The following is a 22,272-nucleotide window of genomic DNA, read 5'->3' on the forward strand; positions in this document are numbered from 1 at the left end:
ATGGAACAACAATTTGATTAATTTTCCTTAAATCCTGAACAATTCTATATGTTCCGTTTGGCTTTTTAATACCCATTATCGGTGAATTACATGGGCTGCTCTCAATTTATTTTAACACACCATGACTTATAAATTTTTCAATCGCTGGAATAAAACCTTCAATTGTTTCAGCTTTCATTTTATATTGAGGAACATTTGGAAAATCTATTCCTTGCTTTACAGTAATTTTTACTGGATCTACATTTTTCATAAGACCCATATCATTTCCAGTTAGATCCCAAATTTCTGGATTGACTGGCTTTTTGAGCTCTTCTGGCAAATCATTTTTGTCAAAAACAGGAAACAATAATTTATTTTCTTCATCAACCATCAACATTGTCAATTTATAAAGCCCATCTTCTTCTAATGTTTGCATTTCAATTCCATCTGGTGAGCAATATATCTTGCAATTCATTTTGCATAATATACCACGACCCAACAGATTCACAGGACTGCTGTCACAAACTAGAAACCTGTGTTTATCTTTGTAATTTCCAATCTCCACTTTTATTGGTTCTGTCAGACTTGTTTTAATTTGCTGATTAGCTACACCTACAACTTGGATAGACTCACCAGAGAGAGGAAGGTTTTCTATTTCTGCTGATCTGACAGTAGAACGGGTAGCACCTGTATCCACAAGAAAAGTGATATCAACATCATTCACTTTACCATTTACAAATGGACCAGACTGATTTACCTCAAGAGTGGGTCCAAGCACACACTCTTCTTCCTCTCTCAGGCACCGTTATGAATAATCTTCTGACGAATCACTCTCTTCCTTATTTTTCAGCCAAAATTGGGAAGCATTTGACATGTTAACTCTTGACACATTATTTACCTGATTACCTCCACAGAAACCTGTTTCGGGTGTAAACCTCTGCGCATTAGCACTATTTGGAAATGGTGCTTGTGGAATCTGGCTCTGCTGAATTTGACTCTGCTGTAGCTGGTTCTGTTGAATCTGGCTCTGCTGATTCGCTACCTGTCGCTGTAGCTGTCGCTGCTGACTTAACTTGTTTAACTGTTGCTGTAGCTGTTGCTGCTGTTGCTGATTTAACTCACACTGCACCTGTGGATTCAATGAATTATTTTTAAAATTTCTGGGCGGGTTTTTACACTCGCGTTTCCAGTGTCCAATTTTGCCGCAATTAAAACATGGGAGCTTTTGTTTTAGCTCTTCAACATTTACATTACATTTAGGCTTACTATTATTATTAAAATTGGTCTTGAATTTGCCTTGATTCTGCTGCATAGAAGCCAACTGCTGTTGTTGATGCTCTGCTACCTTCACTTGTGCCCACATTACCTTCTCCTTGAGGTTCTTCTGCTTTGCATCTATCTCATCACAGCAATATTTTGCTTTTCTCAGGATGTCATGAACTGAAAGTGATTGCCAGCACACAATTCCATTTTTAATCATTTCACCAATTTCAGGTCTCAGGCCATAAACAAATCTGTAAATAAAGTGGCTCATGTCCTTTTCACTTAATTTTTCAAAGCCACTGTACTGTTTGAAGACTAACAGTAACCTTTCATAAAATGAATGTACTGATTCTTTTGGTTCCTGATTTGTTCTGTCAATTTTAACCCAGTCCACTTCTTTCGGGGGAATTTTCCCTTTCAGCCAATAGATTACTTTATTATAAATGTCCATAACATCTTTTGATGGGGCACCTGTAATTGTGTCACGGGCAGGTTCTTCTTTTGGCCAATCCACAGAAATTTTGCATTCTGTCCAAAGATCTGATGGGACAACAATGCCAAAGAATCCATCCAGATCAATCCACAGAACTTTTGACACTTTTATAAATCTGTCTACCTGTCGATATCATTCAACTGGCTTCTCTCTTAAACGAGGGAAATCATTGGTAAATAGCAGAATATCCTGTCTGGACCAAGGAACATGCACATACCCTCCTCCTGCTATTTCCCTCATTGGAAATTCTGAAACCACTTCGTTTCTCATCCTTTAATCCTGTTCTTTATTCTTTGACCATTTTATTCTCCATTTACCTAATTCACCTAGTTTTCTGAGAAAACTATTAATTCTTTTATATGGGTCATCCTTCCAGCAACATTGAGATTGTCAATATCCTTTTCAGAAAAATCCACTCTGTAGTGTTTCTGCAAATGTTTCTGTTTACTCAAATCAATTTCTAATTCAGCAGCCATTTCTTCCAGTTGCTCATACCTGTTTTTCGTTTTCCACTGAATACTCTTACAAATAAAAATAAGTTCATCATCTTGATACAATTTCAAACTGTCAGTACCAATTGTGCCAATAATTAATTCTTCTAAATCAGCCTTTAATTTTGCAACATCAAGCTTTTTGTAATCATGAGCTTCTGGAGATAATGCATTTTGTGTTAAATCTATTCTGTTTAAGCTTCTCTCTGACAAACCTGGGTCTGATTCTGCAACAGATGGTGTCTGAGAACCTGACAGACTCCCATTTAATGTTAAATTTGGCATCATAGATTTTTCTCTATGTATTTCTGAAAGTTCCGAATAAAATTTCTCCGCCACTTTTTGAATTTCTGCATTTAATGGAACTGTCAAAGCAGAATGTCTATTTTCTCCTTGATCGAAAACTGGTACAACAGGACCAATAGTTACTGGTACTGTCACTGATTCCATGCTTTTTGTCAATTGTTGAATTAACTCTTCCTTCGCTTTATTGTAACTGGAAATTTCTGGCATGTCAGCAAGCATTCTTTCCTGACTTCTCGTAAAATTATTTTCCTGTTGAGGAAATCTATTTTCTCTAAGTGTGCTACAATTATTTATTGACCCTACTCTTTCAGGTAATTTTAAAAATCTGGGAGAACCTTCGTCAGCTTCCCTAGGAGGTGCACTTGGAGAAGTTCCTGTAGAAACTCTCGGGGTAGATTGAGAATCTATTTGATAAGGTGGCGGTTTGCGTTTAGTAGCATAAATGTCTTCTAAAACTGCATCATCTAATTCCTCATCAAGTCTCTTCTGAGCTTTCTTTTGTTCTAGATCTTCAGTAATCATTATTCTCACTGGATACAGACCATCATACATGTCTGCTTTTCTCCAGCGTCTCACTTTGTCTTCATGTGTTTCTCTATCTAGAATATACTTTGAATTTCTAGGTGCTAAGCATTTACTTTCACGTTCAAGTTCCATCATCTCAACTTCCCATTCAACCAATGCCTCAAATTGTGTAGGTCTAGGCTTCGGTACCAGATCCATCATTTTTCCTCTCAGATTTCTCAAAACTTTCATATTAAATGACCCATCTTCCGGCCAAGCTAATACGCCATCATTTTTACTATAATGCATCCAATTGTCAAACCAAATGACAGTATGATAGCCATATTCGCCTTCCATATAGGCTGCGGGTGTTTTGTACTTATGAAGTAATTTACCACCACGCGTTTCAATTTTCTTGTCAGGTTTAAACAAATTTTTCATTTTCTGAAACAATGAAGGCTTCTTTTTCTCACTATCATTCCAATAACTCATGTTTAAAATCAAAATTGTTTATTCCGAAAGCTTCGAAATATTCTCTTGGTGTTCCGCTATTCTAGCCAATCCGTGCGCGAAAGACACCAACAAGCCAATCAGGTTAAGCTACGTCACCACCTTGCTCAACCAATAGAAATACAGTATTCAGAACTGACCAATCTGGTATCAGCTCGTCACTGTCACGTGAACCAATCAGTGGGCTTGCTGTGACGTATGTTAGCCAATCACAGAGGGAACCGAAGGGACGTACACTGCCGCTGCAGCTTCTCTGTGTGTTACTCCGTAAACTCACCCCTCCTTCACAATAATTTTTCACAGCGCCATTTTAAACAATGCTTTCCAATGAATTTTAATTAGTAACCACAAATAAACAAACCACTTGTCTGTTTCGCTAGTAAAGTGATAGTTTTGCAAACATTCAGAACTCTCTCCGCATAAAATAGACGACGCTATTTCTATACGATCATTTACGGATTTAACCGAAAACCCTAATCATACACACACGAAATCTTGGCAGGACTTGAACCAACCACAGAAAACGTCAAACGTTAATAAGAATAGACGACGCTATCTCACCCTTCTCTCAAGCTTGGATAAATCCTATTACTCTTTTCACAAAAAGTTTTAAAACTGGCTCACCAGGTCCCTATGCTTAATGCTACGATTTCATAGACAATCCTCACTAATACATTCAACCAGTCATGTCTAAGGTCCCTAAATTTGTGTTGTACGTCCACAACATGTGATATATTCTATACCACAGTTTTGAAACAGAACAAATGCACTGTGTAACTCTTCTAGTCACACTACTCTTTTACCGGCAAACAACCAGGAATTTTTCACACTGCTGGAAAAATCCTTTCGACTACATACAACAAGTGAACAAATTCAACAACATGTTTAGACATTTATCCTATGTAATTAACATGTAACATGTATGTTACCATAGCAACCGAACTCTGCTACCAAAAGAATTGATCCAGCGTCACTATAGAAATTCTGTCTCACATGCGTCACCATTTACTACCTAATACTCACCATACAAATCAATACCAAGGCCCATACAACTATGACAGAAAATCATGGAGCTGAATCGTGTGGCCTAATTAATCACACCTTCAAACTTATATGTACATTATTTACAACTGCAGTATAACATTTATATTCATAGATAATTAAGAAAACATTTAATTAGACCACTATGGTCAATGAATCAGCTATTGGTAACGACTAAATAATCAAGACCAGCTTGACGTTTTAAGTCTTTTATTTTTAAAGTTTCAAAGTTTCAAAATCTTTATTAGCTCATTTATTAATTTCAAACACTTTTATTAAATCAGTATTATTCATTAGAATATTGGCACAAAGGTCTGGCACTTCAACATTGCACAAAATTAATGAAACATCAATCTTAAATCCCTATGTTAAGCTTTCTGACCTGAAAAGAAAATAATTATTTATGCATTCAGAATCCTTACGTGTCCAAAGGAAAATCGGACAGCACTTCGCCCTCAGGAACAGTCAGCCCGCTCCCTTCAAGAGGCCAAGTTTTTATACCTTTTCTAACTCACTAATCTAACTAAAATGATATTTTAGTAAAAATGCAGCAACCTAATTGGTTGTTGTCCATCAGACCACCGAGAGGCCAACGCATCAGTTCTCGTGACATCATTATGTCTAAGTATGAGCTTAAAATCCGTTCCGCTCGCGGATTTTGCGAATTTTCGGTAAATTCGCGATCCGCGAACTCCCGCGAATTTACCGAGAATTCGCAAATCCACGAGCGGCGGATCCGGGGGCAAAAGTTGAAGCCTGGCCTGTTGTAACTATTTTACGATGGCGCCGGCAAGCTGCCAGCGCCATCCTAAAATAGTTACTAAGTTAGCTTCAACAGGAAGCTCTAATAGATAAAATAAAGCAGGTGCTCGATTTTATCTATTAGAGCTTCCTGTTAAAGCTAATTTAGTAACTATTTTAGGATGGCGCTGGCAGCTTGCCGGCGCCATCGTAAAATAGTTACAACAGGCCAGGCTGGTGTGCTTTTTTTCCCAAATGTACCGTGGAAAATCAGCTGTGATGCTGGATAGAGGCCTTTGCATCCTTGACTTTCACGAGCACAATACCCATCCTGTTCTTGTGACCAGGGGCGTCTTTCTCTTCATCTGCTGAACTGATCTTTCTCTGACCTTTTATGCACACAAGAGGCATGTGAACTCGCATGGAAGCCCCGTACCGTTGGCCCCGCCCACACACTCGCGGTTTGCAACGTCTTCCCGCCATTCACCCACTATGATGGACAGCTCACTCAAGGGACCCCTGCGCCCTTCGGGGCGATTGCATAGTAACACACACATGGTCGCTCGAACTAGGGGATGCTCAAATTCAGTGACTCATTCATTAGCCCAAAAACAATCGTGAGCGTCGCCGAGGCTGGACAGGTGTGCCTTTTTTCCCAACTCTACCGTGGAAAATCAGCTGTGATGCTGTATAGAGGCCTTTGCATCCTTGACTTTCACGAGCACAATACCCGTGCTGTTCTTGTGACCAGGGGCGTCTTTCTCTTCATCTGCTGAACTGATCTTTCTCTGACCTTTTATGCACACAAGAGGCATGTGAACTCGCATGGAAGCCCCGCACCGTTGGCCCCGCCCACACACTCGCGGTTTGCACCGTCTTCCCGCCATTCACCCACTATGATGGACAGCTCACTCAAGGGACCCCTGCGCCCTTCGGGGCGATTGCATAGTAACACACACATGGTCGCTCGAACTAGTTGATGCTCAAATTCAGTGACTCATTCATTAGCCCAAAAACAATCGTGAGCGTCGTCGAGGCTGGACAGGCGTGCCTTTTTTCCTAACTCTACCGTGGAAAATCAGCTGTGATGCTGTATAGAGGCCTTTGCATCCTTGACTTTCACGAGCACAATACCCGTGCTGTTCTTGTGACCAGGGGCGTCTTTCTCTTCATCTGCTGAACTGATCTTTCTCTGACCTTTTATGCACACAAGAGGCATGTGCACTCGCATGGAAGCCCCGCCCCAAATCCGCGGATCCGCAAATCCGCAAAATCCGCGGATCGTGGATCCGCAAAATCCGCCCATGCTTAATTATGTCATTGTCCATTGACACGAAGCGACACTGGCTTCCTAGAGTTGCAACATTAAACTAAATGTTCGTAACTATTTCCTCCAGGATTTTTCGCCAAGCTGCCTCTACACGCTTCCTTGGCCTTGACGTATTCACTTTCGAAGCTAGATGCACACAATGTCCATTGTTTGAGCTCCTGCACGTTTTTGTGGAAGTATTTTATTAAAAAGCATCAACTCTGCTGTGCTCAGCTTCTTTCAGTCAGGCCAACCAACTTCCATTAAAACTAGGCCTCAAGCCTTTTTCTCGAGCTAGTATTTAAACAAACACAAAAAGGTAATTAATTCAAGTAAAATAAACCCTTCTGTTACCCACCCTCCATTGCTAATATTTAACCCATTAATATATGTCACCTAGCAGAAGCACAAAAATAAAGCAGCACATTTAATATCTACCATTCTTCTTAAAGTCCAGCTGAATTCTTCATATATCTGAAAGAGTAAAAAGATAGTCGAGCAAAACATGGATAGACAGTCACAACATAGACAAGCACATAAGCACACATAATAAAAGCACATGCCATCAGATAATCAGCCGCATTAATAGTGACAAAGACAATAGGACGAACAAGACAATATTAATTATGTGTTACAGAACAAACTCGCAAATGCAACATGAGCACATAAATATTAGTCCCACGTGTTTGTGAATGCAATTTTACTCTAGGTTGGTTTAGTAATACAAATCATGCAACAATTCATTAATAAGTTAGTTCATGTTACAGAGAATTAATTTCACGAGCCAGAATAAAATGAATTCTGAAACTCGCTCCATCACCTTCTTCTCACCACATTGGTGAAGACTGCATTGCTCGTTAAAGTGACTCCAGACATGTAGCTCCAGAACTTGCAGAGGGGGGTTCGTTTCCTCTGGGCCGTGACATGAAAGCCTGGCCCTTGAGTGCGGCAAAGACAGAGTCAGCACAAGCCCCCTCCCCTCTTATGTGGCAGTCCCTGGAGTGGGTGCTTTGCTCGATCACTGGGTATACAGACTTGGTCTTTAGTCATGCAGATACCCTCAGATTCCTGCAGAATGGCTCCAGATAATCTGTCACTTCTGGGCAACTACTATCTCTGGACTCAGTTGCTGGGCATCTCCTCCTTGGGCAAATAACTCCAGAGGACAATTCATTCTCTTGCCTCTTCTCAGCAGGCAGGAAAACCCCAGGTCTCAGGCAGTCACACACCTTCTCCAGCAAGATGTGCAGGTTCCAGTCAACGTCCCTTCTCCTTTGGAAATTGCTGTTGGTGACACTAGCCCTAGATCACAGAAGATATTTTACCACTCTGTGGAGTACCTCCATCCGTGGAGCATCTTGGAACTGGAGACAAGTGGGTACGTTTGGACCCCACGATTTCTAGACAGGGGATATGGATCCACTGCCTGCCATTCAGCAGCCTATTTGGGGACCCTTTTTCAGAAATATATCTCCTATCAGCAGTGCAGACAAATCCTTTGTGTAAGGTTATGTCTCTCACAGCAGGCAGTAATGAAAGTGGTTTCAAGCAAGAGAGCTCATAACACAAGCATACCTGCCTCTTATCAGGCTACCTGGATAGATTACTCAGAGGAAGACAATATTTCCAAGCCATTCCTAAAATGTATCTCCCTTTAACAAGTGAATCTGCTGAATCACCCCATTTTTCTGTCATGAACTACTTAGCAGCACTCAGTATGGACCAGTCGACAATCCTCTGCAAATCATGTCACATAGATTTTCTAAAGGGAGTGATGCTTCCTTTCTTCAATACTTCAGAGTTTAGAAATACATGCTGCAGCACAGGAATGTAGGCAATACACTCCATAGTCTGGGGAGGATATCTCACAACCTCCATTTTCTTTAATGTGTAAACTAGGGGGGGCTCCAAAATGGATCCCACTGGTTACAGTACACACACATATACAAGCAACATAGTGTCCTGCTACCAGGCAGCATACCTGCAGCACACACTTGACATGGGCACAGGGATGTCAGTGCAGTGTCTGGGCATGAGACACCTGTGGAACTTTACATGAACAAGCCTGTAGGTATCACGTTCTTACTTGGAACAAGTAAAAAGACTTATCCAAACACTATAGTTTCAAAAGCGGTATGCTGCAGGGGCGTAAGGAAGACCCCGCAGGCCCTGCAGTGCGGGGGGGAAACGAATAAATAAAACTCTCAGAAGCAGCACAGCAGTTAGGGAATGGGTAAAGGAGCCCCTCACCTTACCTTGCAGGGGGGCCCCATGAGGTTTTGTAACGCCGCTGACATGCTGCCACCACCAACTGTAAATGTGGAAGAAAGATTCATGGATTAATTGTATCAACTGCAGAGTTTGCTTTTGTACCGTACATGACCTCAGAGTCAGGCTCATGGTCAATTTCAGGCAGAGGCCTCAGTGTGAATGCAGAATTTTGTGCGTGCTGGGCTAAAAGAAAGTCAGGCTACCAGATTCACTTACAGTCGGGTATCTTAATGCAGAGGTGCACATCCATTACCCTACATGGTGGGGCATTCCCATCTCAGCAATCTATGTCTTTTGTCAATCAAATCAAACAATCCTTCAAGAGTCTTCCCTATTTACCCCTGGCCCTGCTTCTCAGTAACTTTAGTCAATTATTCACCCTTGTACCCAAAGTTTGGAAGGATTCTTTGTAGAAGCCCAAAACTCCTTAGACATTTTTCAAGAAATTTCACAAATGTTCTCTATTCAATGGACCCATCGTACGTACAGGCATTCAAGCTTATTTCTTTTAGTGTCATGTAGTTATAGGGTAACTCTGACAGCAGGTTTCCATAAAAATTTACTTTTTTCCTCTTCAGGCAAACCATGGACACTGCAGTTCAATTCAAAGGGAGCACACCAGTCTGATATATCACATACACATAATGCCCATCCAATACTTCTTTTGCGATATCAGATTGGGTCCATGAGGCAAACCTACACAGTGTATCATGCTGAGTCTATCTTGGTTGTGCATGTTGTAATTGACCTAATACAAATCGTTTCTGAAATATGATTATTAAGCGAACAACAAGAAAGCAGGAGGTGCTTTTGTAACTTATTGGCGTGCTTCTCAAAAGCTTTCACTTACAACAGCTAGAAGATAGGATAATGTAGTATTTCCAGTGGTTTTTGATTTAGTTTCTTAACTTAAACCATCCGGAGTAATGATAAATTGAATGAGTCATATATACAGAGATGTCATTATGCTACTCTTCGATGTGAGGAACTAATGCAATTCTGGCGTTGTGTGGAGGCAAAGCTATAGAATCTTTCAGGGAAGCAGGAAAAGAGAAGAAGGACAGTAAAGAGAGGAAGACCAGGAGGGGGAACAGATAGAGAGCATGATGAGCATGAAAGTGACACTACAAATGATTTCATCAAAGCTACGACAAGCGAAAGAAGATGCTGCTGCTTTCCAAAGAAACCAGCATGCCACCTCTAAATGCTTCATTTCATGGCCACTGGCAGCTACAGGCTAAATTTGGATCACAAGAGCCATGGTACCGCTTCAGAATTTCCTGCATGACTGCTCCTGCTAAAAGCATATGGAGTCTCGGGGTGAAGTTCAGCTGAAAGGAGGAATGACCAGAGGAATCGGGAGAGGAATTACTGATTCCCCCTGTCATTTTTAATTTTGGAGCAAACTCTCTAGGTCACAGCCTGTGTGTTAGCAGTGAGTATTAATTGGCTGAGCTACTGCTCTGGCTTGTCTCATTCTTATACATTCCTTTGAAAGTAGTCGTCATTTTTTTGTTTGGAGATTTCTTCTTATCTGCCATCTTTGTTTTCTGTATGTTTGTTTTGAGTCTTAGAGCCTTTTTCCGTGGCTTTAAATAATAGCTTCTTTCTTAGGCATTTGCAAAGTTCCAGCTTGCTTAGTGCTTTCATTTCCTCCATGGTTGGCATTAAGATGTAAGGCTCCAGCTAGTGCCCAACCAGGATGATACTCAAACCCAGGGAACTGTAATGGCTTTCTAAGCGTAGTAAACAAAAAACGTGATGGGTGAAATTCATGAATTGTTCTCTTCTCAGCCTCTGGTAATAACTTTGGGCTGAATCCCAGTCCAGTTTTCCTTTTGCCCACCATGCCACCTCCATGTAGACCCAACTATATGAGAATCAGCCTTGGTCCTGCTGCAATAGAAACAGTCCAACAAGAACTGCCAGGCCAGGTCCTCTTTAAACCATAAAACAAGTAACCAAAGGCCAGTTTCATACTAGTTGCGGCTCTTCAGTAGGGTGCAGCTTGGGTCCAGTGGCACAGTGAGCTTGAGCATCTGGCTTACCCATCACATTTAGGGCATTACACTGAAGTAGCAAACACATCAAGGTGAAGGACGGCGTGCTGTAACTTTTCACTCACCCCCAGTCACAGATCTGGGTTTAAGCCATAGTTCTTTTGATCACTATGCCTCCCCAATTTGGACGTAGCCATATGCAAATCAGTCTTGACCCTGCTCCAAATTGGAACAGTCCAGCCCGAACTGCCAGGCCAGGCCCTCCGTGGATTGGAAATAAGCATCGTGGGACTGGTTTCGGAGTGTAACTCCTCATTAGCCATGCTAGTTTGAATCCAGTGGCACAGTGAGCATGAGAGCAACATCTGGCATACGCATTACCTTTTGGACATTAAACTGAAGTAATCATAAAAGTGATGGGTGAAATGCTTGAATTAATCTCAGCCAATGGTAATTACTCTGGGCCACATCCCAGTCCTTGTTTTTTTGCTCACCGTGCCACTTCAGATTAGACCCAGCCATATTCAAATTAGCCTTGGTCTTATTCCAATAAAAACAGTCCAGCTCAAACTGCCAAGCTAGGTCATCGCTAAACTGTTATATAAGCAACTCAAGACCAATTTTGCCCAAGTTGGGGCTCTTAAGTCTGGTGTTGCTTTATTCCAGCGGCACAGTGAGCACGGGACCCCATCTGGGCATACTGGTCACACTTAGGGCATTGCATTGAAGTAAACAAAAAACTGCTGGGTGGAACGCTTGAATTTATCTGAGTCACTAGTAACTTTGCTGGGCTGCATCCCTGTTAAATTCTTTTTGCCCACCATGCTACCCCAGATAAGGGCACAACGGTTCAGGGAGGACATGGCCTGGCAGTTCAGATCTGCCTGTTTCTATTGGAGCAGTGTCAAGACTGATTTGCATGTGACTGAACCAGACTGAGGTGGTGTGGTGGGCGAAATTATTATGAACTCTGATGCTACCCCAAGTAATTACCAGTAGCTGAGATTATTTCAAGCATTTCACCAACACTTGTTAGCATGCTTCAGGCTCCTTAAGTCAGTTATTTATGCTAGGTACAGCTGGAATGGAAAATAAAAGAACTCCCTCTCCCTCTGCAAGTTACTAGAATGAATGGGAAGCATACAACATTGATGTGTTCCCTTGTCAGCAATTTGAATGACGTCAGTCAGCATATTTCATTGGGGCTGTACCAGATCTCAGGGCCATCTTGGAGCTTGGTCTGGTGGGCTCAGTGGTCTAAGGCATTTTCTCCGGAAACCTGTGTTTGGTCTCATTCAGGGCTTTAAGTGGGATCAGAAAACTGGGGGGTCTCTCAAAGGGGCTTGGTCAATGTATTTAAAGGAGTGGCTTAACACGTAGGCTACAAATCTGTGCTTAGCATAGTGTGCCACCCGACTTGTATTTTGCTGTTTCCGTCATTGCATCCGGATATGGGATACAAGAAGTAACATATCCACAAGTCAGAATTATTGGCTTTGTCAATGGGTGTTATTCGCATATGAATAATAAGTAGCAACTATGGCTTGTATATATTATTGAAAAAGTTTCAACTCAAAGCCCTGGTGACACTTAGACGATGTTGCTGCTCCTGAGTTTAAAAAAGAAAATGGGAAATCAAGAGAGAAAATGACTCTCGTTAAAGGATTTCCCTTCCCCTACAACGCTGCCCTGGCATGATGTCATGCCTTAACCTCTCCACCAGTGAGAAGTGAGCAGTGTGAGCCGCGCACATTCATGTGCCTGCTGTCACTTCAGTCCGGAAAAAACGGACCGGCTGTGCCAGGTCACAAAACACAGCCCGATATGCACCCGTTTTGAGGCCCCCTTAAAAAAACTGCCGGTGCACAATCCCAGTGAGACCCGGCCCACTTGATATGATATGATATGATATGCTATGATATGATATGAAAAAGAAATTTATACAGCGCACGTTCACCAACGGCTTCTTGGCGCTTTAGGACAGGCAAAGGACAGGACTGCAATGAGGTGACCTTAATTAATCAAAGGCTTGGGAAAACTTAAAGCTCGGGTCTCATTGTCACAGGTTCAAATGCTGATGGTTACATACAGCCTTTCATTCTTTTGACCCACAGGGCCAGATTCACAACGGGTCTCAGCAGTCGTGGTGAAGGCCCCACAGTCATGGGGGAGTCCCCACAGTCAGGGCAGAATCTCCACAATGAGTATTCTCCCTGCGGATATTCTGCTGCAAGTGTGGGGCCTCCCCCCTGCCTGCAGGGCTTCCCCCACAAGTGTAAAGGACCTTTGTGAATCAAACCCTTATTATTCAGCTCCAAGATGCCCGGAGAGGTGAATGTGTTTACACTTGTTATGCTTTGTTGTCCTGGATCTACCTCAATGATAGCTCCCGGATTGGGATGCTGTTGGATCTGTCACTATCTCAGCTCTTGGAGCATCTCATGGTGGCAGCTCATGGGTGGAGTTTGCAACATCCTTATTCACACTATCATGATTGAATTTGATTTGAAGCCTCAAATGATTGGAGAAGAAGACAATGCATGCTGTGCTCTGTGTTTGCTATGAACCTCCCAGTGTGTGCATGCTGAGAGATAATCCATAGTTTCGCTGGCAGCCACGATTAGATTGAGTTGATCTCCATTCCTATTTGTCAGTGGGTGACTGGGTGACACTGTCTTGTCTTGAGTGGCTGCCTCCGGGTAAGTGGATCTGCCATTGCGTGTGTCTTCCAGTGTGTGATTCCATCATGGCCTCCGCTCCTTTACCTGGGTGAAGGCGCCCTTTGCCTCGAAGGCTTGCTCTGCCCATGGGTCATGCAGGGACAGCTCTTCTGGTCCACAGTAACACGTCTTTCTCTCTTCACTCCTTGACAGTGCGCAAGCAAGAGATCATCAAGGTGACAGAGCAGCTCATTGAAGCAATAAGCAACGGCGACTTTGAGTCATACACGTGAGTAGATTTTGGAGGAAAATTGAAACTGAGTGAGGCCAAAACTCGTCGAAGGCATCCCTCTCCTCATCTCAAAACTAGAATAGAATAGTCTGACCTGATAGCTCCCATTGTTCCACACGTTTCACGTGGTTTTCGCGTTCTTCATAGTCTTCAGACTGCTTGCATCCTTTTTGCCTTCTCTGTCAGCCCATATACTTCTCTTGTCTCCATATCCACGTCATCTTCTGCCTCCTTCTCTTCTCTGCATCTCTCGAGCTATTATCATGCTCTGATCGCTGCTTTCTCTCTCTTGCTTCCTGCATTGCATTTCAACCTGTTTGTTTCTCTACAGTTTGTATGTTCTCTTCATAGCGATGTTGTAGAAATGCACTGCTCTGGCTTCATTGACAGGTCTGTAAATGTTCACGAAATCCAGAAAGCATCCAATACACCTCTCCAAGTGTAATCACAGTTTCTCTATCGCTCCACAACCAGGCAGCAATTACCTATCAGCTGTTCCTCGGATATATACTTTTACACTTCACCGTTCTGACAGCACCATCATATTAGGACCCGGATCCCCCAGCATGCTTCCCGCTCCCTCCTGATAACATGATACCCACATTAAATCATCAACAGAGATTTGTGTGGGTGTAAAACGGCCATGTTTATTATTAGACATTTCATAAACATGACAATGCATTTCATATTCATTATTCACAGTTATATCAACATAATTTTATTATTTATATCAACATAATTTTATCCTTGACTTTCCCTATCTTCTTCAGCAAGATTCTAATCCTCCAGCACTAAGGGGCCATCCAGCTCGCATCTTCCCTGCCGAGCATCCACGCAAGGTGCAACGCACCTGCGCCAACGAGGATTGGGCCCCAAACCTCTGATCCTTGTCCGTTCTCACCAGGGGCCCGCCCTCAGACCACCAGGCTGCCCAGGGACCCAGGAGGCTCGTAACCTGTCGCCCTAGCCTCCCCAGCCGGGGTCATATTTTCCACCGGAGAGCTTACCGTCTCCCCCCCTCAGTGCTGGCCTAGGGAGTACGCAAGGCAGACTTCTGTCCATTCCGTCGGTCAATTTTACTGTTCCAAGGTCTTTCTACCGCCACAAAGGTGACCAGGGCCCACAGGTCCGTCACCTTCCCCACCAGCGCTCCAAATGAAAGACCTACAATCTCTAATCCCAGTATACATAGAAATGCATGCTAACTGTACTCCATCTTTGTGATACATCACCTCACTGTAAACCATTGGGTGTGGAATATGGCACAGGCGGCCCTTCACTGAGCACAACCCGGCCCATTCCCCCTGAGCCGCCTCCCTCGAGCCATTCCAGGCTCTTGGCCGCGCTCCGGGCCCTTCCTTGTGATACCTCAACTCACCAACATTCATTCGGTGCGAATGCGACGCAAGCGGCCCTTCTCTGAGCTCGACTTGGCCCATCCCCATGGGTTGGATCAACGAGACCCTCCTGGCTCCTGGCTGCATATGGGGCCCTCCGCCCTGCGTGGTCTCTTGCCCGACCATGACATTCCGCCCATTTGAAAGACCCTTGCCCGACAGGCATACTCTTTCAGCAGCGCCTCCTTGACCGCCAGGCTCTCCAGTGACTCTTTCACCTCGACAGGGCACACTAATGCATAGGGGAAAAATAGCAAATTCAGGCATAGTCATGACGAAATCGTAACCATTGTGCACCAGTCACCCAGACTCGACATGTGGCAAAACAAGCTGACCACCCGCACCCCAGTTTCGTCCCGGTGCCAGATGCTGGTCCCGCCCTGCCGCCAGAGCAGCTGCCCCAATTCTAAAAGAACGCCCTGAGGCTGTCGGTTCGTTAGCGCAAAATTTTTGTGCGGCCCCTGCAAACTGAAGCATCTGCTGGAGTAGAGTGCCAGGGTTCTCCCGACCCTTAAATGGCGAGGCCTGGCCTGTGTCACGCAAACATAAAGGATGCGCTACTATAATCGCACCGCTGGTTTGTCAAGTTCTAGGTATACACACGCAGTGCTATCATACCTGACTCCACCAGACAACGTCTAATCATGCCGGCCGGCACCGGCCAGTGAGGCAGAGTTGTCACGCCGGACCCCAAGGGGCACTAAGGCATAGTCTTCATACACCGGTCCCCATCTGGTATGCAGGCGTGTTGGCAACATACTGGACTTTGCCAAGCACAATAGTATCCCACAGGACTCTGCCTGACAGTGAGGCGCTGTGCTATCATACAGCACTGCTCCCAGGCACAATGTTAATACACATGGTTCTGTCCGTGCAGCACGGAAATACAGGGTTCAAACGCAATTCGACCCTGGGTACGCCTAGTAAAGATATTGGTAGAAGTGGTCCAAACCCGTGAACTGACGCCCCCAGGCACAGTGTTATCATACAGCCTCAGTATTCCACCAGGCACAGTGTGAGTTGTACGGCTTTGTCGCGCAGAAATACCACCCACACGTTCAGTCGGACACAGTATTGTGTTAAAATCATTACCATTGTGAGTCATGACCCCCCAGTGTCCAAACTATGATCCTAGCGGGTTCCGCCAGGTACCGTAGTAATGTGATACATGGCTTCTCCATGGTAATTATGACCTCCCGGGTTCGGGCTGACCCAGCCTGCCATGATTCATGGGGCTCAGTCAAGCAAAGCCACGCAGTGCACACGCATAGATAAGGGGATCTATTGGTAACCCTTTTATTGTGAAACAGGGGGCTTTATTATTCAACACGACTCTACTGTCACTGGAGTTCCTTGCCGTGCCACCTAAGTCCCTAGAACTGCGAGTTTCGCTCCCCCCCTAAGTTACTAAATACGAACAGATAGTGTATTATGTTTGTGCGAAATAACCACCGCCACGCCATATTGTGACATTTGTCTGAAAACAGGGGGGGGGGCTCGTATTATGTTTGAAGACATCTGTACAATTTGTGTGAGGTAGCCTTAGAACTCAAAAAGCCACAGACATGCAATCCAAGAAATGGGCATTTGATCATAATCTTTATTCTAAAGGGTATTCTGGACAAGGAGTTTTTAACCTAAATCTTAAAGTCCTTTCTTACAAGTATGCAGCACAAATCTCTCCATATTTTCAAGGACCCTATTCCTACCAGAGTTCATTTTGGGGCACCAAGGCTCGAATGTTTTAGTGAATTCACCCTAATTGTAGCTTTCTGATTCTTCCCAAGATGGGCACAAGGAGTAGTTTCCTTGATTATATTGTGACCAACAATAACCTTGAGCAATTGTTAGGTCTTCTTTACTCCCTCTTAGCTGGTCATTCACTCTCACTGCTCTGTTTGAGGACAGAAAATATATTGAGAACTCTTTTTAACACACATTAGACCACTCTTTCCAGCAAATCAGGGACCATGCTCTGTTTCGAACATCTTTGAAATCATATTTCAGAAGTTGAAGCACTCAAAAACAACACATCAAAATATAAAAAATTGAAGTAAAGCACTACTCAAGCAACCAGACCCTGCGTCAATCTCCAGCCAGACCCTCCAACTCCATACTCTCTTGTTATTATTTGACCCCGAGGTTGAAATACTCAACAGTGTATTCTTATTCTAATCACAATATCCTTCTTAATAATGATGAGAAGAAGAGGAAGAATAGTTATTAGAAGAATATTAATATCTGGTCTTTATATAGTGTTTCATATTGTTTTGTATGCAGTCTCTCTTTGTTTCGAATAACATGTATTCCTCTAATCGTGTTTTGTGGCACTTAATTAAGAACATCTGATGGATAGAAGGCCGAGTTGGCCCTGCTGTGGCGGCAACCAAAGGTTACAGGTCTCAGCATACATCACAGGTGACCTTTTAACTCAGTTTGCTTTCTCGTCATCCAGTAGTAACAAACCAACTGTAAACAAGCAATCAATGGATGGAATGACCTGGCTAAGAAGCAGTCACGTCACATGAATGGCCTGGCCAATAAGCAGTCCTTCAGTAGTCTAGTGCGGATGTCAGATTGAAGCCCTGGAAGGCGAATGCTTGCGAGTGCTTTAACTGAAAAGGCGGAAAGTGGAGGGGACGCTTCCGCGACCAGCAACCGGTCCGGTGTCACAGAGGGCGAAGAGGCAGAGGTCACTGCCCCAGGGACCTAAATAGGTCCCAAGTCCCCGCCCTCTGCCCCACCGGAAACGCGTCACCGGATACTCCGGAAGGACTTACACCGCCGGCCACCCCAATGGTTGGGCTGACCGGCCGCCAGGAACTCTAGGCAAGGTGGGGGCGGGGGCCGGGGGGCCGGGTCCTAAGTGCGCGCTCGTTTAGACTTGCGCTTGTCAATCTTGTCTCTGCAAGTTCTATCACAGCTCATCACTCAGCCGGCACTTATACAGTTCACCTGTCTGATAATACTAGCTTTCTTCTCATACCCTCCCGACCCCCGACCTCCATAATCCCCACTGTTTCCATCTTCTCCTATAGCTAATCCTCATGTCGACCCTCAACGCTTTACTCCTTCTCTCTTGAGTGCTTTGTAAATGTTTTTGTTTGTTTTTTGTACTTGTATAGCGCACAGCTACCCGCAGTGGGTTTCCCGGCGCTTGTACGAATACCGCAAGGGAACCCTTCCTGGCTTTCCCTGTGAAGTGTCCACTCCTGGGCACCCCCATGGTGCAGACCAGGCATCCCTTGCATTGTGGGGGCCGTTGTGGAGACTAAGCAAGCTATTGCCCAGAGTTGCAGCGTGGGACCCATGATCAGAATAGGCACTGAGGCGAGAATATCCGGTCAGGGGAATTAATGAGCCCGAGACCCGCCGGGGCAGGAATCAAACCCTGGTCCCTGGCCAGAGCTCTGCATCGAGGTCTGCCTGCTCTAACCATTGAGCCACCCTTCTCTCTTCACCTCGGGTCTTATTTATGAGAAGTGTTGCATCGCTGCAACAAAGCAGCGATGCAACACTTTTCAGTGCGCCCTCCTTGCGACACCATGGATGCGCTTTATTTACAGTACGGAGCATTCTGTTGCAAGAAGTTACAGATACGTCAGTATTATTGACGTATCTGTACGTGCACAAGTGGACACAACTCCAGCAATGTGTCCTTTGAGCCTGCGTCACCTTTACACCTGCCATGTTTTGATACCTTGGCGTCCTAGGAGTGTCGCAGTGAAATCTGTAAGATTTCACTGCGCCACTCGAATGACCCTATCTTGCGGGGCCACCCTGCATACACTAAACTTGATGTATGTATAATGTAGTGCAGGGGTTTCCATTTGACACATCTGCCTAGATGCGTCACTTCGAAATATGGCGCAACGTGAGGCATTATTTACACTACCGCAGCGTCACAAAAAGGGACGCAACGTAGCGTAAATGTGTCGCAAGGGCTCATAAATAAGGCCCCTCATCTTTATCTTCTTCCACCACAACAATCTCCATTGCCACTTCTGTGTCCGCCCCGCCTTCTTTACCTCACTCATGTCTCCTCTTGTTTCTCTTCCTCTCTCGCAGTAAGATGTGTGATCCTGGAGTGACAGCGTTTGAACCAGAAGCTCTGGGGAACCTGGTAGAAGGGCTGGATTTCCATCGATTCTACTTTGAAAATTGTAAGTGACTCATTACTCTCTCCAGTGAATGCTTGTCTCATATTTGTTACCTACAATGTAGCTGCACATTTTTGTAACTGCCAACCATGAGCCATGCTGTGTGCTCCTACAGCGCCATCTGGTGTCATGATAACTAAAAGGAAAAGAAAAGAGTGGATGTGATATTAGTAGAACATTTTAACATCGATGACTTGAAAGCTGGGATAATTCTCCAAACCGTTAACCGGAACGCTGTTTCACTATTCTGTAATATAATAATAAGCTCCATAGAGGCAGTTTGCGTTCAGTGATTTTTTTTATTAATCACATCATGAGAACATGTCAATTGAGTAGTTTAACGAACTGGAAAACAGTTTTTGCGAGCAATGATTATGCCTTTTAATATGGTTTCACACCGTTCAATTTAGTAGGAATATGCCATTCTAGTCTATTGTGAATTCTGCAAAATATGTGAAATAGGAAATAAACAACATGATTGCTGTACAATACATTTACATTTTATATAATATTCTTTGCAAAAATCATTCTGCAAATTATTGCCATTTTACAAAAATGTTCGCTGATGGGCATAGTTTTGTGAAACTTTTTTGCAACCTTTGTGAAGGCAAAGTTTGTGAACTTGGCTAAACTTTGCAGGCAAAAAGTAAATATCACCATTTCAGCATCATCGGTGTATGCTACACTGGTATCTGGAGAGAGCAGTGAATAGTAAACCCAAAATGTGTTATTAAATGTACATGTTCTCTACACGACAAATGCACAGATGGTGTGCCTCAGTGATCAGGAGTGACATTAAAGCCGACTAGAGGTGCAGTATTCCTCATGAGGCGTGTCACCAGTTGGACCCCATCTTTTCCAACCTGTATGGTCTTTCCACAACAGCTCCGATTCAACTCATTTTGTCGGACCACTTGGCCGTTCCTTTTTTTTAATTAAGAAACCTCATCAATTCACTTCTTGCTCTACTAAACCTAAAGCCAAGTTTAGGAACTAGTGCAAATTACATGTCCCGGTGTTTAACGGCACACTTCATAAATCTAAACCTAATCTAGCTCAATGTATTGACATTGACCATCTTTTAGTGGATAGCTGGATTAAGGAGGCCTTAGAATTCTCTCTTCCTTCCATGGCTAAAACTTCAAATAGAATACATTCGCCGGCTCCTTGGTTTAATAGCACACTCTATCTAGAGAAGAAAAAATGCAAAGGCTTGGAAAGACTTTGGAGAGAAACCTTTGAGTTGGAAGCCAAACCAGTTGCGGCCCATGGAGGGAGTTCCGTGGGGTGGAAAGGCGGGCGGGGGAGGGGCAGGGTGGGGGGGTAGTAAACACCGGAATATGGATGATTGCAAGTAAGTAAACAATTAAATGAATAAAACGAATTTCATAGCGTGCGCTGCATCGCATTTTGAAATGCAGGGCACACAACGAAATTCGACACAGTGCCTCACGCTATCCTGATGGAGAGACTGAGGTCAATTGTCCGTGAGGGCACCGCCCTCGCGTGGCTGATCGAATTTCTGAAATCAAGATCTTTCCAAGTATTTTCGTCATATTCTCGATCAGAGCCCTGTACCCTCTCCTCAGGAGTTCCTCGGGGTTCTGCACTAAGTCTCTTGCTATTTAAGCTTTATATTCGTTCATTAGCAAATGTGGTGGAGAGCTGCTGCAGCACATTATTCTTGTATGTGGATGCCACCCAAATTATCTTTTCGCTGTCATCCTCTCAGAAGCACCATACTGAGACAATTAATATTGTCTTAAGCAGATTGCCACCTGGATGGATGGCAATCTGCTTAAATTGAACAGTGACAAAACTGATCATGGGTAGAAATCCTCAACTGTGGGGTCTGGAGCACTGGCCTGGTTCCTTAGGCTCTGTACCCACTCCTTCTCCCAAAGTGAAAAAACTGGGCTTCTGGTTAGATGAAGCCCAGTCTATGCACCCCCAAGCTACCATAGTAGCATCTTCCTGCTTTGCAGTTATGAAGTGGGTAAGGAAAATTAGTTGGATTATTCCTCACTCAGCAAAGAGATCATTAATTCAGGTCCTTACTCTTTCAAGACTACATTATGGAAATCTTCAGGTGGCGCAAAATTCTGCGGCTAGGCTTCTTGCTCGACTTTTGAGTAGGACTGCGGCCTCCCCCATTCTCCGAAAGCTGCACTGGCTACCAATTGGAAAAAGAGTACAATTCAAAGCCCTCTGCTTTTTGTTTAAAGCTAAGGCAGGGCTTGGCCCGAAATATATTCAAGAGCTGGTCTCTCCTTCTATTCCTTCCCGAGACGTAAGATCCGCCAACCAGGGGCGATACTGTATGCCCATAGTACACTGTCTACGTTTGGGCGGACATTCTTTCACATATTTAGGTACAAAACTATGGAATGCCCAGCCTCAGTATATGAGAAACTACACTTCTGTAATGCAGTTCCACAAACTTTTAAAAACATGGCTCTTCTAAAGGTAGTGTCTTCAGGAGCTCCTTGCAGGGTTTAGCGCCGGGAAACCCAATGGGTAGCTGTGTGCTTTACAAATGACAAAAAATAATATTAATAATTCAATGGACTCAGTCAGCACACTCTGCCCCATGAAGCCAGCATTCAGAGGGGTGGAATTAGGAGTTACCCAGGACAGGAAATGACACCTATCGCCTACTGCTGTTGTTTTTCAACAGCATAAAGTCCTCTGGCTAGTGGTGAGAGCAGTGTTAATGAGAAGGGAGTAGTATGGAAGTATTCCCGACAAAATGGCTTGGAACGGAAATTAACTTTTTGAAACATATATACAAAATGTTGTTCACATGGCACACAGGTCGGAGAAAGGCTGGGCTAAGATTGAGCAATTTAAGAACT

General features: G+C 43.9%; 1 protein-coding gene across 2 annotated transcripts in view; it reads left to right on the plus strand.

Moving 5' to 3' along the window:
* CAMK2A (calcium/calmodulin dependent protein kinase II alpha) overlaps positions 1-22,272 on the plus strand; it is a 586,451-nt gene that overhangs the window by 558,146 nt on the left and 6,033 nt on the right. For both annotated transcript variants that reach the window (XM_086931308.1, XM_086931309.1), the window contains 2 exons: positions 13,782-13,857; positions 19,326-19,420. In XM_086931308.1, coding sequence (XP_086787434.1) covers positions 13,782-13,857; positions 19,326-19,420 — 171 coding nt within the window. The remainder of the gene's footprint in view (positions 1-13,781; positions 13,858-19,325; positions 19,421-22,272) is intronic.

The sequence above is a fragment of the Lissotriton vulgaris genome, chromosome 7 (assembly GCF_964263255.1).
Source record: "Lissotriton vulgaris chromosome 7, aLisVul1.2, whole genome shotgun sequence".
In the NCBI taxonomy this organism is placed as follows: Eukaryota; Metazoa; Chordata; class Amphibia; order Caudata; family Salamandridae; genus Lissotriton; species Lissotriton vulgaris.